Source organism: Larimichthys crocea, chromosome VIII (assembly GCF_000972845.2).
Source record: "Larimichthys crocea isolate SSNF chromosome VIII, L_crocea_2.0, whole genome shotgun sequence".
NCBI classification, from domain to species: Eukaryota; Metazoa; Chordata; class Actinopteri; family Sciaenidae; genus Larimichthys; species Larimichthys crocea.
The window spans coordinates 12,801,845-12,818,649 of NC_040018.1; the positions used below are offsets into that span (position 1 = coordinate 12,801,845).

At 40.9% G+C, this 16,805-nt stretch overlaps 1 protein-coding gene across 5 annotated transcripts in view; it reads right to left on the minus strand.

Moving 5' to 3' along the window:
- Nucleotides 1-16,805, minus strand: part of sbf2 (SET binding factor 2) — a 113,572-nt gene that overhangs the window by 51,595 nt on the left and 45,172 nt on the right. For all 5 annotated transcript variants that reach the window (XM_027281664.1, XM_027281665.1, XM_027281666.1 and 2 more), the window contains 3 exons: nt 6,268-6,405; nt 822-956; nt 326-436 (listed from right to left, as the gene is read on the minus strand). In XM_027281664.1, the coding sequence (XP_027137465.1) occupies nt 326-436; nt 822-956; nt 6,268-6,405 (384 nt within the window). The remainder of the gene's footprint in view (nt 1-325; nt 437-821; nt 957-6,267; nt 6,406-16,805) is intronic.

The window sequence follows — 16,805 nt, forward strand, 5'->3', positions numbered from 1 at the left end:
TATTTTGCTCCGAGTAAAATGATGGAAAAAAGATGACTAATATGTATTAGAAAATTGCTGCCTGTGGCTGGACAACAATCTCTGGCACCATCTAAACACGACATTCCTGATTGGCTGCACAGCTAACATAAATCATTTTAGTAGCTGCACCATTGAGCCTCAGCAATCACCTCCACAAACAATCACAGTCGAAATATGGATTGCTATGAACCTTTCCTAGCCCCTCGTCTTGTCTGGATCTGTGAGGAACAGGCCAGCAGCAGAACAGGGAGATGTCTTGCAGACTGTGGTACTTTTGCTTTGCTTTGCCTCAGTTAAGACCTACCTGGGATCCGCCAGCAATGGGAACCTGGAATGTAAAGAGATTGGCCACCAGACCTTCCAAAGGGAAATTAAGGCTATCGATGTACACTGTGTAGACCAAACCCAAGCACCCCTGGAAAGACAAAATGTGAAACAGAAGTAAGACATAACGCATGGACACATAGAGGATAATAGCCCTGTACGGTCATCTATACTGCTGCTTTTAGTTTACACATGTATGGGCTACAAAATAAAGATGATTGTGCCTCCGATTAGTCTGTGACAGTTTATTCTAATAGCACCACAGGAATAAGAACCTATTAACATTAATATATCAAGGCTGACCGTGTCAGGTCAACTCAGTGTGTAATGAAAAGATCAGCGGTGCTTATGATTCTAGGTCATCATAGAAGCTTCTGCGATCAAAGCACTGATTTAACAAAAATTCAGAGTATTCCTTCTGAAAAACACAGAAAAATATTTTCTGATCAAGATTTAATCATAAGGTGTTTTATTACCCGGAATATTTCGGGATAATCCAGCCTGGACACGAGAATGAGACTTTTTGGTGCAAACACTTGAGCTGGCTGGATCAAGCCATCCTCCTCGGCCTCCTCGTCTTCATCTCCATCAGCCTCAATACTCTTTGATCCCTGAAACACAACAAATGAAGCTATTTCAGTTGAAGAGTTCAACACAATGCCGTGGCCTACAGCTCTTGAATGGTACTTTAGAGCATGCCAACGTCGCTGAGGTCCCAGTTTGCATCATGTGCCTTCAACTCAACATATTGTTCAGTATGTGTCTGTCATCTAAAACTCATCTCTTGTGTCATGTCCATTTATTGTAATACTGAGTAACGTATGTTGAAATTTAGTTTCAGATCCAACTTCCTAAGTTTATGGGTAAAAACCCAACTTCTAACACTCCATGTTCCCATTTAGACTTGAGGGGTGAATCATAAAATAGGCTTGAAACTTCACTGTATTCCCGGAAAAAACAAAAATAACCAAGATAAAACTCTTGCATCAGACACAGTTATAGCTTCAGCCCCTAAAAATCTAAAAAATCCTTCTTTGTCTCCAGAGAGGAGATACGCATTTCTGAATGTTTGGACTATTAATTATCTCCTTTCCCAATCTGTCCCCATTCAACACAGCTGTGCATCCCACTGGAGCCGTTGAATGGACACAACAGATTTACTTAAATTACGATGGTTAATAAAAGATCTCGCCTACAAAGAGGCAAAGTCATATGAGTGGATTTCCTTAGAGAATTTGGAGCCAACAAGAGTTTGGAAGATTAATGTTGCTCTCCTCCCAGTGTCACATACTGTGCTAACACAGCAAATGCAAAACATCAGAGATGTTAGTGACAAAGCCAAAAATGATGTTGAGCAAGTTGAGATATATCATTTACAGTACAAACAATATCTTTATTGGAGCTCACGAGACGTCTTAAACCACTTCTGAATTTGTCTGAATATTGTGCACACAGCATATGTGCACATAACAAAACAAACAAAGGAAAGAATAAAAGAGGTTTTTATTTTTAGATTGCAGCTGTTAGAAAAAATATTACCGGAAACAAAGAATGACCTGAAAAGACAAATCAAATGAACACTATAAAGTCATTATGACCAAACATGCTACCTGCCTCATGACAAGCTGGACATATGAGCAGCTGTCTCAGTCTGGTTCTAATTGTCTCTATCGTGGATCCACGAGCCCCATCATGACACTAATACACCAGCCTCATTCCAAACTTAAGCCCTTATCACAATCTGGTATATTTCTCCAGGCAGTGAAAACATGCCATAAGTGCTTCAGTATCTCGGACCAAGAAGTATGGGATCAAAATATCCCATGCAGATGGGGGTCACATTTCACCATTATTCTTAGGATTTGGTTCAATTATTAGACAAAATACATTCCTCTGCCGCCTGTCTGCACTCTCCCTGGAATCCACTGACTAGATAAGGATGTCAGTTTACAGAATAAAGATTGTTAAAGCACCCTCACGTTTTTAAGAAGGTCTTCGGTGCCATACACTGAATCCAGGAATGTGTGTTTATTTTGCGGCAGCATGATGTCTGTACGGGGCCAAATATAGCCTAAATCTAATAATTAACTGGCAAAAAAGGTAAGGCGGTGTTGTGTTTGGGGAGACTATCAAATTTGAACACTAATAAGTTCAATCTTCAGTGTGTAATATGCACAAAGCATCCACGTGTCTCTGTCACGTGTCTGTTTGGCATACACACACAAATATCTCATGTTAGACACGAGTATCGCAGTGCTATAAAGTAAGATAAAGAAAAAACGACTTACTTTTGTCATCCTCACTTCATAAAACAGAATATATCTCCTTTTTAACAACTTCCTGTTTCTTGCATAGTGTGCCATCATTTATTTGGCTTATTTGTTTTTGTTTTTTAAATCAGCTTAACTTAAAAATAAATAAATATTGAATAAAGCAGGAAATTGTGAAAAAAATACTTGAAATTCTATCTCTCTAAAATCTGTCAAGATTTGATTGTGTTTTTGTTACTGGTCGTATGATTATGCAACTTTTGGAAGGAAGATAGATAAATTGATATCCGTTGTTCTTCATGGAAGTCGCTTTCTATCACAAACCTGCTAAATATCTGGCACAATTTGTTCTTAAACGGATTCAACGGCACTAAACTCATGTCGCACTAAACTTATGTCCCAACAGAAAACAAAAAAAACAACTCTTTCTAGCCCTCACTAATAGCCATGCCAGCCCCCAGATAACAGTAAACAAAGTCACAATTACAAACACACCAGGCCCCATAATCAAGTCTAAATCTGTTGTTAATGACAACTCATATTCCCTCCACTGAACCAGTGTCTGAGGACAGAAAACAGGCTGCGGAGAATTAAGGTTCCAGTCCTAAATGTGGATGATCTACTGGTCTGTAGTCTGCATGATGGTTTATACAGCTGAGGGACTTCACCAACCAGTTACAAGCAATGAGAATTTTGTACATGAGTTGGCTCATTCCAAAAAAGACCCCATAACGGTTAAGAACTGGACTATTTTTGGTTATTTTCTCCCTTTGATGTGACAATTTGCTGAACAAACGTGGAAAAATGTGGCCACTTGTTCAAACAGAGGAATGTGCAATTATGGTCTGAATCACACAACAAGCTGAAATTGTAAAGTAATGAGGAAAAGATGAACTACTATAGTGCTGATTCTGAATGTTCAATCAAACACGTTGAGTAACCGACACATATTTCTCGTACATGACTGTATTCTGATTTTAACTTAAAAAAAAATGTCGTGCTAATCTAAGTGGAATATGATTGGCGACTGTCTCCCACATGTGAAAGGATGTGAAGTCACAGTGGGCACGGCGACAGGAGTCATTTGAGGCCTCTAACAAAGTCAAGCACAGTGAAACAATTAGTGTGGTATTCTGTGGGCTTTTGGCAGGGGGCGACATTAACGAGATCATTCAAGAGTATAAAAATGATCCCGTCCAAACAAATCTGTAATCAATAATTTATGTAGGTTTTGAACATTTGTGCCATGACTATTAATCTGTAATCAAACAATCTTTTATGCATGAGTAAATCAAATGAAAAGTGCCAGGGGGGAGCACAGGTCCATCCTCTCCCCAGCGAGCTTACAATTTATTAGCCTGGATCCATGCAGGCTTTTGTTTTCTACAAATGCTCCAATTTCTGAAAGACATCTTGCGCACGACAGACATTCCAAACGGTCTTTGGCACCTTTTTAACTTTGTACCAAAGACTGTAAAACAGAACAATAAATCTAAGGTGGAAAACAGAAATTGAGAATCATCACACAGTCCACTCGAGACATCCTGAAGGCTTCCAAGAGTCATGAGGGAGACACATGAAGATGAACGTGACATCATGCTCATCATGAGAGTCCACAGAACTCTGGATTATCATAGTGATGATCTCATGAGGAGCCTTACAAGGCGCACGAGAAGCCTGTAGCTCACAGTGATGGGATGAGTGCTGTGTGACAGGGAAGGAGTGACAAAGTGAAACAAACTACATCAGGATTAATACGTGTAGTACAGTGGATCAGTGGTTAGCAGTGTCCTTTGTATACTTTACATGTTCTATGTACGTTCCAACAGGTTTCCACATGGAGCTCCCCTTAGCTCCAACAGTCTGTACAGACTCTATGACTGTGATTGGCCTGTGATGGACTGAAAACACAAAATGTTGTGTGTCTCATCACATTCACTTCATGGTATGTTACGTAAGCTAGCACCCTAGAACGCACACAGAGTGAATTAAATGATACAAACATGGGTCATTGATTTAAAGTAACCATTATCCGGCCGACTGTCTGAACCAATAGAGAGGTCACATCAGATTGTGAGCTAACTTTATCTGTGTGTGTGTGTGTGTGTGTCTGTGTGTGTGTGTGTGTGTGTGTGTGTGTGTGTGTATGTGTGTGGTTAGGGGCAAAAACAGAAGGACAGATGGATCCATGTGCAGCCAAAGACAAACATACGACAAAGGTAGAGAAAAGGAGGGAGTTGAGGGAGGAGAGCAGACATGGAGGAAGAGAGGAAGAGAGAGGAAAAGGGGGAGGCAGGATTTGGCTTGTTCAACCTGGAGGTTTGGACCAGGATGCCACCATCTTCCAGCAGATACAATAGCTCACAGGAAGTCGTGAAACCTGCTTTGTGGGGAGGTGTGCATACGTGTGTGTGTGTACACACTCAAGGACAAGTGCAGATAACTGTGATCCTGTTCTGAACTATTCCAACTATGCCATTCATGTTGTCAAAAAAGAAGTAAACACCTTTGGGACGCATACCTCAGAAGATCACAGGAGATATAACATCCTGTGTGTGTGGGGTGTGTGTGTGGGTGGTGTGTGTGGTGGGTGTTTTGTGTGGTAACAATTAGTGTGGTATTCTGTGGGCTTTTGGCAGGGGGCGACATTAACGAGATCATTCAAGAGTATAAAAATGATCCCGTCCAAACAAATCTGTAATCAATAATTTATGTAGGTTTTGAACATTTGTGCCATGACTATTAATCTGTAATCAAACAATCTTTTATGCATGAGTAAATCAAATGAAAAGTGCCAGGGGGGAGCACAGGTCCATCCTCTCCCCAGCGAGCTTACAATTTATTAGCCTGGATCCATGCAGGCTTTTGTTTTCTACAAATGCTCCAATTTCTGAAAGACATCTTGCGCACGACAGACATTCCAAACGGTCTTTGGCACCTTTTTAACTTTGTACCAAAGACTGTAAAACAGAACAATAAATCTAAGGTGGAAAACAGAAATTGAGAATCATCACACAGTCCACTCGAGACATCCTGAAGGCTTCCAAGAGTCATGAGGGAGACACATGAAGATGAACGTGACATCATGCTCATCATGAGAGTCCACAGAACTCTGGATTATCATAGTGATGATCTCATGAGGAGCCTTACAAGGCGCACGAGAAGCCTGTAGCTCACAGTGATGGGATGAGTGCTGTGTGACAGGGAAGGAGTGACAAAGTGAAACAAACTACATCAGGATTAATACGTGTAGTACAGTGGATCAGTGGTTAGCAGTGTCCTTTGTATACTTTACATGTTCTATGTACGTTCCAACAGGTTTCCACATGGAGCTCCCCTTAGCTCCAACAGTCTGTACAGACTCTATGACTGTGATTGGCCTGTGATGGACTGAAAACACAAAATGTTGTGTGTCTCATCACATTCACTTCATGGTATGTTACGTAAGCTAGCACCCTAGAACGCACACAGAGTGAATTAAATGATACAAACATGGGTCAATGATTTAAAGTAACCATTATCCGGCCGACTGTCTGAACCAATAGAGAGGTCACATCAGATTGTGAGCTAACTTTATCAGTGTGTGTGTGTGTGTGTGTGTGTGTGTGTGTGTGTGTGTGTGTGTGTGTGTGTGTGTGTGTTGCAGTCTTACCTGCAAATTGACCTCAGCCTCGTAGAAAGTCAGGCAGGAGCAGTAGTGTCGGTCTGAATCGATATCAGTCAGCACAACGGTGAAGAAGGTGGGTGCTTTCCTGTCCCTGGACAGCCTCCAACCTCCAGGCTGGCAGAACTGAAAAGATATTCAATAAAACACAATAATGAGAGTAAGCGGATAATCCACACAGCACGTCACAGTGACTGGGACAGCATCACATGTTCCAGAGAAGACATATGATTTTAGTCTTTTAAGCTTTAATCGTTTCAGTGACTACGTTTGTGTGTTTGTCGTACATCGTGTGATCAGAAATTGTTATTATGTCTTCTGAGACTTTCTGCGTTCAAACCATAAATGCACAGGGCTAATGCCCCCATAGAGAACATAGACAGGATGTCCTGCTTCACTGCAGCAATTACATCTGCTCATCAGAGCGGGAAGTGGCATGTTCAGTATTTATTTGCCTTGAAAGTCATCAGCGAAGGTGCCAGGCCAACTGCCTCAGTTCCCCAACTGGCTGATCACGAAAGGAATAACAGGGCTCATGGAAAATTCCCAGTGATTAAGCAAAAAAAAAAAACAGCTGAATACACTTTAGCACAGTAGATTGGATAAAGGTTAAAACTGAAATTTATTTATCTTCCTGCTGCAAGATTTTTCTTTTCTTTTTTTTTATTTTATCACCCATTAAGAAAACTGACCAACAGGTCTAACAGGTTGACACCCTGTAAACTTTGGATACACCTTGTAAAGCATACTTGAAGTATTATGATTCACAAGGAATAAATCAAGTTCTTCCAAAATCTTCCTGGAATATCCGATTGTTTATATTTCCAAACATTCTTGTTTGGTAGATTTAAGAATCACACAGATCAACAATTTTCAATGCATGACAGAACAGAGCCATTTTTAGCAAATTGTGGGCAATGAATCTCAGAAAGATTGTTACCATAATAAAAAGAATATCAAACAGGTCTTAGATTTCAGAGCAAGAGTGTGAGTCATAACCAATCCTGACACAAAACACATGTAAAGTGTGGAAAGAAACAGGCTATTTCTGATACAGCGTTTTGTTAGGCATACGTATAACAGTTCATCAGTAAACACAACTGACGGACATGTAAATTCTACAAGCCAGTAATAAAACCACCCACTGTAATGTGGGTTTAAAGCGCTATCTCAAAACAACAGGAATGAGTGAAAGCTATGAATAAATGCACACATTATCATTTGAAAGGCAAACTTTGTGGCAGAACGCCAAAATAAGAGGCAGGCGGGCATTTGGTCAGAGAGACGAGATGTTTGTGTCTGGTCTCTCTCTGTTTTTCGCTGGAGGCCCAACTGGCCCTGGCTCTGCACACAGTGTTTAGACTGCTCCTCAGGGGTTACACAGGGGATCACAAGACACAGTGAGGAAGAGAGGAGGACTGGGTAAAGGAGGGGTGGGTGAGGGCAAAAACAGAAGGACAGATGGATCCATGTGCAGCCAAAGACAAACATACTGACAAAGGTAGAGAAAAGGAGGGAGTTGAGGGAGGAGAGCAGACATGGAGGAAGAGAGGAAGAGAGAGGAAAAGGGGGGAGGCAGGATTTGGCTTGTTCAACCTGGAGGTTTGGACCAGGATGCCACCATCTTCCAGCAGATACAATAGCTCACAGGAAGTCTGTGAAACCTGCTTTGTGGGGAGGTGTGCATACGTGTGTGTGTGTGTACACACTCAAGGACAAGTGCAGATAACTGTGATCCTGTTCTGAACTATTCCAACTATGCCATTCATTGTTGTCAAAAAAGAGATAAACACCTTTGGGACTGCATACCTCAGAAGATCACAGGAGATATAACATCCTGTGTGTGTGTGTGTGTGTGTGTGTGTGTGTGTGTGTGTGTACACACACATTGTGTTTGTGTATTTGTGTAGGAGTGCATATGTGCAAAAAGGGACTAACTATAAGGGAGTGTGACATGCAGAGAGCACGTGCAGGCCTGATGGTGAGAAGATTAATTGACTTCCCCTAATGTTAAATCAGTGTTTCCTTAAAGTCGTTATCTCGCCTGTAGGTCTGCAGAGAGACACTCGAGGGCTGGCGCAGGTTCAAAGACACTTCAGGGAGTTCAGTGTTCACTTTATTCAGGGACCGTTGCGTCCAGACAGACTACTGACATCATTTTAGATACAACTTAAGGCTGTCTAACAAAAACATGAATGATTGTCCAGCTGAAACGCTGGATCAGATAAGGGAGCAGATCAACTATATAAATAAGAAAAAAGTCAAGAGGAAGGAAGATTCCATGTTTCTTTCCCTACTGCATTCTTATTAACACCTGTGGCATGTTACATATTTCCGTGCAACATTATCTTTGTTTGTTTGTGAATATACTATTCAAAACCGTTGTCTTGATGATTTCAGAATCTGTCCTGCTTTTCAGCAACTTATGCAAACGCAGGAAAACCTCAGGAGGGCTGCAGTGCTTTCTGCAAATGTTGTTTATCATTTTCAATTCAACTACCCACAACTGTGTGTAAACAGAAAAAATATGCTTATGCTATTTGTTCAAACATCCGACTTGAAAAATTGTGTAGCAATTCAGTCAAAGACAGAGTGCAGTGTGGATATAACCACACATGGCCAGATTTCTGAGGCTTGTCCCAGTAGGCAGAACGATGACTGATACTCCAAACAAATGAAGAGCGGCATATCACTGTGAGTGAGTAGCTGCTGACTGTACTGTAGATGCCATTTTGTAGCTGACTAAAATTCTTAAATATTGCTCCATATTGACTTGATGTGCTGCACTGTGCAATCAAAAGACTAATAAAAAGTTTCCAGGTATCAGCAGAGCCAAGGGAACAGCAGGTGAAAGCACTGACTGACAGCAGGCACAAGCTGTATTGTATATTCACCTATAGCATGACACAGAAATCCACTGCAGTCCAACAGGTCTAAAGGTCAACACGTAGGAAACATACTCTTTATATAGCCATGTACAGTACACACACACCTACACACTTACCTACACACACACCTACACACACACAGCAGGGAGAAAGGACATCTCCCTTTCCCGAATTAGACTTTAGTCAAGTGACAAAGGAACTCTAGGACACACTTGCTGTTTTAATGTCAAAGCCAAGTAAACTGCTGCCCTCCAGCTAAACCCTCTGCATCACATCATGTGCTGCAGCCTGGTATGACTGACTCCCACCCAACTGCTTTATTCACCTACTCAGCCAGTGACACTGGATCTGCCGTCTGACCTACTAAGTATCGTCACAGTGGAGTGCTTGAAGAGTAGCACCACTGAAAAAGAAAGCACAGGGGCTTAGCTTGGTCAGGATAGGGCTGCATTCTTATACTATGACTCAACATTAATGCCCAGTGAGGCCGGTGCAGGCCAGATATAACTGGGGCAGTAGCTAAACATGACTCAGGACAAAGAGACAAAGAAAAATGTTAGTTTGGCTTTGTCATTCTCTGGCATGACGCAGCTAAAACATGACTGGAAACACGTTTACAGTGTTTTTATTATGACCCCAACATCGGAGAGTCCTGCACTTAGGCAAATGCAAACAGACTTTGAAGGGTCATAAAACCTTTAAAGAGTTCCCGTTACCACAAATGAGCTGAATGAGAGGGACTTATTTCATAATTTGGTTAAGTTACAAACCCAAATGGAATCAGGCACCAAAGTTATTATATGTTTTCTCTCCAAAGCAATAAAAATGTGCATAGACAAAGCTGTCTCCTCTGATCTGAGCATCAGCAAGAATGACCTAAACTAAATGAGAGAAAAAAGAAAACACTTTCCACCCTCCTCTGACTTCAATGCACAACATTTTGTTGCATGGAAACAAGAATTTCCATTGTGAGGATATAGGCATGCGGACAATCCATGAATACTGTAAATAACATATAATAAATAACATACAACACAAAAAAAAAATCATAAAACTACATTGAAAAACAAGTCAACATGACTGCAAGACGATCTCAAACCTTAGAGCAGGTATTACTGAAAGGAAAACACTATAAAAACAATCCAAATCCCTCCCTAATCATCCAAACTTCCAGACAATACTCGTCAACTGTAGATGACTATAAAGTTACTGCCAAGACAATGTGGTCAGGAAAACCTAGCAGCAGATGTGCACTACACCATGTGCTTCAATCACCCTTTTCCCTCTACCTTGTTCTATCCCCATTCATGTGGAAGGGTTACATGCCAGGAAGACAACACAATGACGGAAAGTGAAGTGCGAGGTGTCAGGGGCCAGAGAGGGACTGACGGGGGAGAGGGGTTGAGAAGGTCAATGGCGTGCTGCCTGCCCAGAGCTTCTGCTTTATCAGGTCTGCAGGATAAGCAGCGGACAAAACAACCAGAGACGGCTGCTCCAACCGAGTGGTTTGGCACACAAACATGCTTGGGCTTGACCCCCCCGCCAACTCAACCATCTCCTCAAGGTCAGCGTGATGAATACAAGAAACAAAACTGTCAACAAAATGACCATAATAGCACTGTTATCCAAATATTATTTGGTGGAAGGATTGAGTTAATTTACTGTGTCAAAGCATAGCTCCATCTTAGAGCACTCTGTTGAGGTGGCATTTCCCCTCCACTGCCATTCCTCAAGTCGACTTCACCACTGCCACCAACACTCCTGGTTTCCCTTTGGTCTTCTGTTATGCAATACCAGCTGCATATGGTTCATTTTAGAGATAGATATTTTTATATGACCATGATGGACCATAGTAATTCAAAAGAAATGTCTAGTCAGGCAGGACAGGAAAAGACAGGAGTCTAGGAAATATTGCTGTAGATAAAATTTCAAGCTTCATGAATGCCATATGTTTAGGAAATGTAACACCAGAACAAAAACTTACTACAAGATGTATTTTTAGTGTAAATGTAAAGGTTTTTTTTAGCCACGCACAGTAACAGCAACAAGATCATAAGAACAACTCTGCTGAACCCCCATTTCCCCAACATCCCTTGGGAAGATTTGTTCACTCCAGGGCAAATACTTGGGTTTATTTCAAAACACAGCATGAATTAAAAACATACGGCTAGTTCACCACATGCAACTTGAAAACAGAAATGCATAAAGAGGCAAATAAAAAAGGACCCCTCAGACATTCCTCAGTTTTAAATCAATCCACTGTTGGATTAATTCATCCCGCTCTCTCAACCTGACTCCAAAAGATAAAACTGAAACGCCTCTGTGATGTTACTGGTTGTCATGAAGGCCCCAAACATAACATGGAGTTTATTATAGAATGCTTTTTATCGAAAGTAGGTTAACAAATACCATATCTTCCAAGCATAAACGGGTCAAATTGTAGTTCAGGGAAAAATCTCCTGTGAGATATATCCAAGAGTACAAAAATTCCCTTTCCGAATCCATGGAAAGTCCATGGATTTTCCCGGCACTGTCTAATAGCAGGTCCTAGCGGTAAAACTGATATCAAAACCATTTGAATAGTATGCAAACAATTATAATACAGTAAATTTTCCAATTGCTGTAATGGAATCTTTCAAAACTGAATCAAGTCGAGCAGTAATAGCTAAAGGGTAAAGCTTTCAGCAGTAATGCTGAAATGACATCTGCATAAGAAGGACATGGTCTGTCATGTATCAACATGCCTGTTTGCACAACTGGTTTAATCAGAGCCTGACAGCACTCTGTATTTTTTGGACAAGATTAAAGTTATGTCAAAGCCATGTAATAACTTAGTTTAGCAATTCATGTCACGTGTCTTATATTATACAGAAATCTGGCTTGACAGTACTGCTGGCTTTGCACAGTAAACCATTATGAATTTCAGTTTAAGTATTAGTAGATAAGTGACATGGACTACTTGTACAGCACATGTTCTGTTGCACGTGGATAAGCAAGCTTACTAAGTTCCAACTCTACAGCAGGTACATTTAAAATAAAAAATTCAACCAGAAGTCAGCAAGCTGTAAAACAGTTACAGGCAGTGTATGATTTCTCACCACTTCCCATCACAACGGACAACAACAGACCATCAAAGCATTTTCTGATTCTGGCATTTGTGACAATTGTCCTACTTTGGTTCTACCTGGCCTGTGCCTCAAACATTTAAAGGACGTGGACGTGAAGGATGAAGACTTTTAGAGGAACCACTGGTTCTACTGAATATTGAATATATGAAAATAGACAATTGGGCTTTAACAGAAAGTGCTTTTTACTATGATACACAAATGAATCCAACTCATATACAGAATGTTTTCAGCCATTTGTAGGAGCGAGTAGATGGAAGTGGTGTTGATGTAAATGGTACACTGGCCTTTACATAAGTGGAATTTATAGATTAAAGATTTAACCTAACATGATCTTGGTCTGTGCTTGTCGCTCTCCTAATAGGTAACTTTTTGTCAAGGTTGCCGATTTAGGTTTGTTCTTTTGTTCTACCAAGAACCATGTTGCCTCCCGAGGATCTGGTACAGGGTCACATCTGGCCCCCAAACCTAGACTGCCTACAGCTGTGCATTTGGCTTTCGAGCGCTTCACCTGTATCTGGATCACTGTGTGGATCTGTACCTAATGTGTTGCAGTCTGGAGCAAAATACCTAACCTGGGGTTGTGGAGGCATGCGAAGCTTTGTGCATTATGTCTGTAACAGTGTTTTTTTTGTTGTTGTTTTTTTAAATTGTACCACAGGGGGCGCTAAAGTCGGACATTTTTAAATCTTCCTCAGTAGCTTTATTTTGGTTATTATTTCAGTTCTGCTCAGTATCACATTGCTACAGTTATTTTTAACACATATCAGCTGACGGTAGGTAAACAAAGTTGTTGTTGTTTTGTTTTTTTTATTTCATCTGTAAAAAGTAAACACAAAACATCAAAAACACTTTCCTGATCACATGGAGTGATAAATGAAAGAGCAAGGTAAACAGCTTTGTCCTGAGGTTGTGGATCAGTACAATGGCTGTCCTGCGTCAGACTGCTGAGCCCCGGCCTTTACAGCACAGTAAGATAATGGCTGATAATGACCTGGCTGTGGAACAGGTGCTTCCTCCACCGCCTTGTGGGGGCTCTGACTAAGTTCCAGTATTCACCACAAACCTCAGTCTCAGTTCTGCTTCTTAATAAGCTCAGTTCAAACCACAGTGAGTGTTGTTCCTCTCCTGAATGCAGATTAACACAGAGAGGAGAGAGTAAATGTGAAGTCGTGTAGTATGTGTCAGTGGGTTGAGGTTGTGTTTATTTTAATAAATTTCCCGGGTGATTTTTGCCAACAGATGGATTCCCCAAATAAAGCTTCGCACACAAGTCTTAAAAGTTTGTTTGTATCACAACAGCTTGTGAAAAGGGGGCTTGTACATTTGGAAGTTAAAATGTTAATGAAAGATTTCATGCTCAAGAAATCACAGAATAACCTAAACATGTGACATCATCATGGCAACCACTTCTTAGAAATTTGAAAACCATCAAAGTGAGTAATGTTTTCCCCTATGTGTTTAAAAAAATGGAATTGGGAAGGACAAGAGGAGCGAGCCCTCTGAGTGGACAATAACAATAATAATGATGCACACATTGATACAAGTAGAAAAAAAAACTTGGCACCTGCCCACAGGAGCTCCGAATATGGCGGTGCTCTAAAACAATAACAAGGAATGTCGCCTGTGACGTATCTTAATCGAGATATCCGACGTCACATCCCCTTGTAAGAGTCGTCGTATGACACGCGAGTACACTCCAAGCTTTTTTTAAATGGAGAGCTTCTAACAATTGAGTTACCACAAAAGTTAAAGGATGTGTCGTACATACTCTTTGTACTTGTAAGTACTCTGTACTTTACATACTGTAAATAGTTCCTTCTCAACCTTTATTTCTCAAAAATACAGTCATACAACTCGTTTCATAGAGGTAAATAAATACTGTATGAACTGAGAGTATGACTGTGAAGTCACTGAAGAGACAAGCCTCCAGATGCCATGCATGCTGCTCCTCAAACCAAAAGAGACTAACAGGGTTTGACAAGCGACCAACACTACCACGCTGCCATGCCACACTCTTACTAGTTAGTATGACTACAAAAGTCAATGAATAACAGAAATGTAATGTCTTACTGCACCATGTTATTATGCTGTCACTGGGTAAGACAGCTATTTCAAACACATCCGGCCCATGTCAATACCAGAACTACTTCTTAGGTGAAACTCGACAGGCTCAGCGTTGGACCATATTTTATGTGTACGGTGCAGTAGGGTTGTACAGTCGAGTACAGTTGTTGGCAAGTCCCGCTGAAGAAGCTCAATGCTGAGGAGAGCATCTGAAAATGATCATGTAAGATCTGCATACACCAGACAGCACTGGGATATTTCTGGTGGAAATGGTTCAATTTTTAGATAAACTAGACAGACAGAGATTTAATAAATGGAGGCAATGAGTACGTGGAAGTATGTAGGTGTAAGAATCCTAGTTATGTGCCCAGCCGCTGGCCCTGGTGTCAGCAGCAGTGAGGTGTGTTTTTACTAGCAACAGTGGCATTCACTAGTAGCCAGTTAGAGAGGTGTCTGGAGCTCTTTTACAGGGTGTCCAAAACTTACTCTGCTCTTGGAGCTGTTCACCTGTCTACTGCAATTCACAACTATATATTTTTTTCCCCCTGGCTTTCCCTGGCTGACCACAGAGTTGGTCACTTGTCATCGTCCCTTTCATGTCTTGTTAGTTTGGGGGGTAGCTTTTTATTTGTAAAGCTTAGACAGGAAATAACACAATTTCTGTAAGTGTATAAGACAGAATAACAAGAAAAGAAACACTTGATTACCATAACAGCTACACATACTAACAATAAACCATAAAGACAGACAGCTTCTACTGTATTTCATCTAAAAATCTGCGTATGTGTATTCTCCAGTGTGCCGTGGCTTCATTTCATCCTGTGAATTCCCATTTCCTGCTGAAGTCATAGTGCTTTTCAGAATGGAAAGTCCTGCTTGCTTGACAGCTCCAGCTTTGTTTCCTGATGTGTTTAGCTTCACTGGCACACGAAGCATTGATTACTCATGTGTGGATCTTCCTGACAAACACATGATCCCATTCTCCCCCTCGCTGGAACGGCATCCTGCTATTTGGAATGCAGTGTTTAGTTTTTCTCTCATAGTTTTACAAACATCATGAGACCGACGTGCAGCGCGACATGTCAAGTTATGGTCACTCGATCCATAAAGTGGTACAGTTAAGCTACATTCTTCAAACTGTCTGTGGACTGGCACGTAGCCTAACAGTGACTAACCAAAGCTGCTGATTATGAACAATGCAGTTAAGCTTTGTCATGATTTGCTTGTCCAATCTGCTGAGAGAACAAGGCCAGATAAATGACTTCACACAGCAACAAGGGTGAGTCTTTTTTGAAGTAAACTGACCCTGACCTGAAGCCCAGAGGCTCAGGTCACACTGGAGTCAAGTCCACAAAATAGGTATAAAAAAAAAATCACTTATTTAAATTCCTGCTAAAACGTATCCATCTGTTACTCAGCCCCAACAGGCATATCAGCTAAACAAATGACAGCAGCAGTTTACAAATTGTCTGAATAACTTTACTATTCTTCCTGGAAGTGTGAGCCACGTTCCTCATTACAGCAGGGAATTGAGGGAAGAGGGAGGAGGTCAAGAAGTCAAAATTCTAGACAAGAGATATGACACAAATGTTTACAGTCTGGTCAAGTCAGGTCAAATTCCTTCATCAGAAGAAGTTGGGCCCTGAGAGGAAATTTTTTATATATTTAATTATATATATATTTAATTATTATTAATATATTTAATTTTATGTATTTACTGTATGTACTGTATACTGTAAACCATGTCTACTACAAACTTAGTGATCTGCAATAACAGAACACAGCGTACAATGACCTTACTGTAAATAATCCAGACTTCTCTTTATTATCAACTAGCCTGGGATTATCCTATTGTAACGTACTCACATGATTTAATTCTAAGTGACTGCTTATGTGTTTGGATGGAGGGTCGAAAGACACTTGTACTGATGTTCAGCTGTGTGAACTGGAAGAAACAATTCATAAATTATTGAACAAACAGTATATATCTTAGTAAGCAGTGGGACAAAAAAAAAGCAAATGACCGGGATGGTATGCGGCCAGAGAAACAACTCTGCTTGCCTAGCTGACTGAGTGGAACAGAAAACCCACACCACATACTGTGTGTTGGACTGGACCAGTACAGGATTACTATTGTTCAGTGCTGCAGCATCTCGCCCACAGCTGCAACATGTGAAACTAGAAATAGAGCAGACTGAACATCAGGCTGAGACTCCCACTGTTTTCACCATCATACACCTTGCTACAAGCCTTTAAAGGTGATGACAGATCACTCTCAAACTTTGAAAACAAACAAAGAAATGGGTGAAAGGGTGACAACGTGCGACAAGTGGATGGTCAAAGCTTTTGAATCAACAAATCCTCTGAGGATGGTTCAGCTACAATGTTGAGAAAGGTCAAAGTCACACTGCTGACCATTTAAAGAAACCAGGAAGAAAAAGATTTA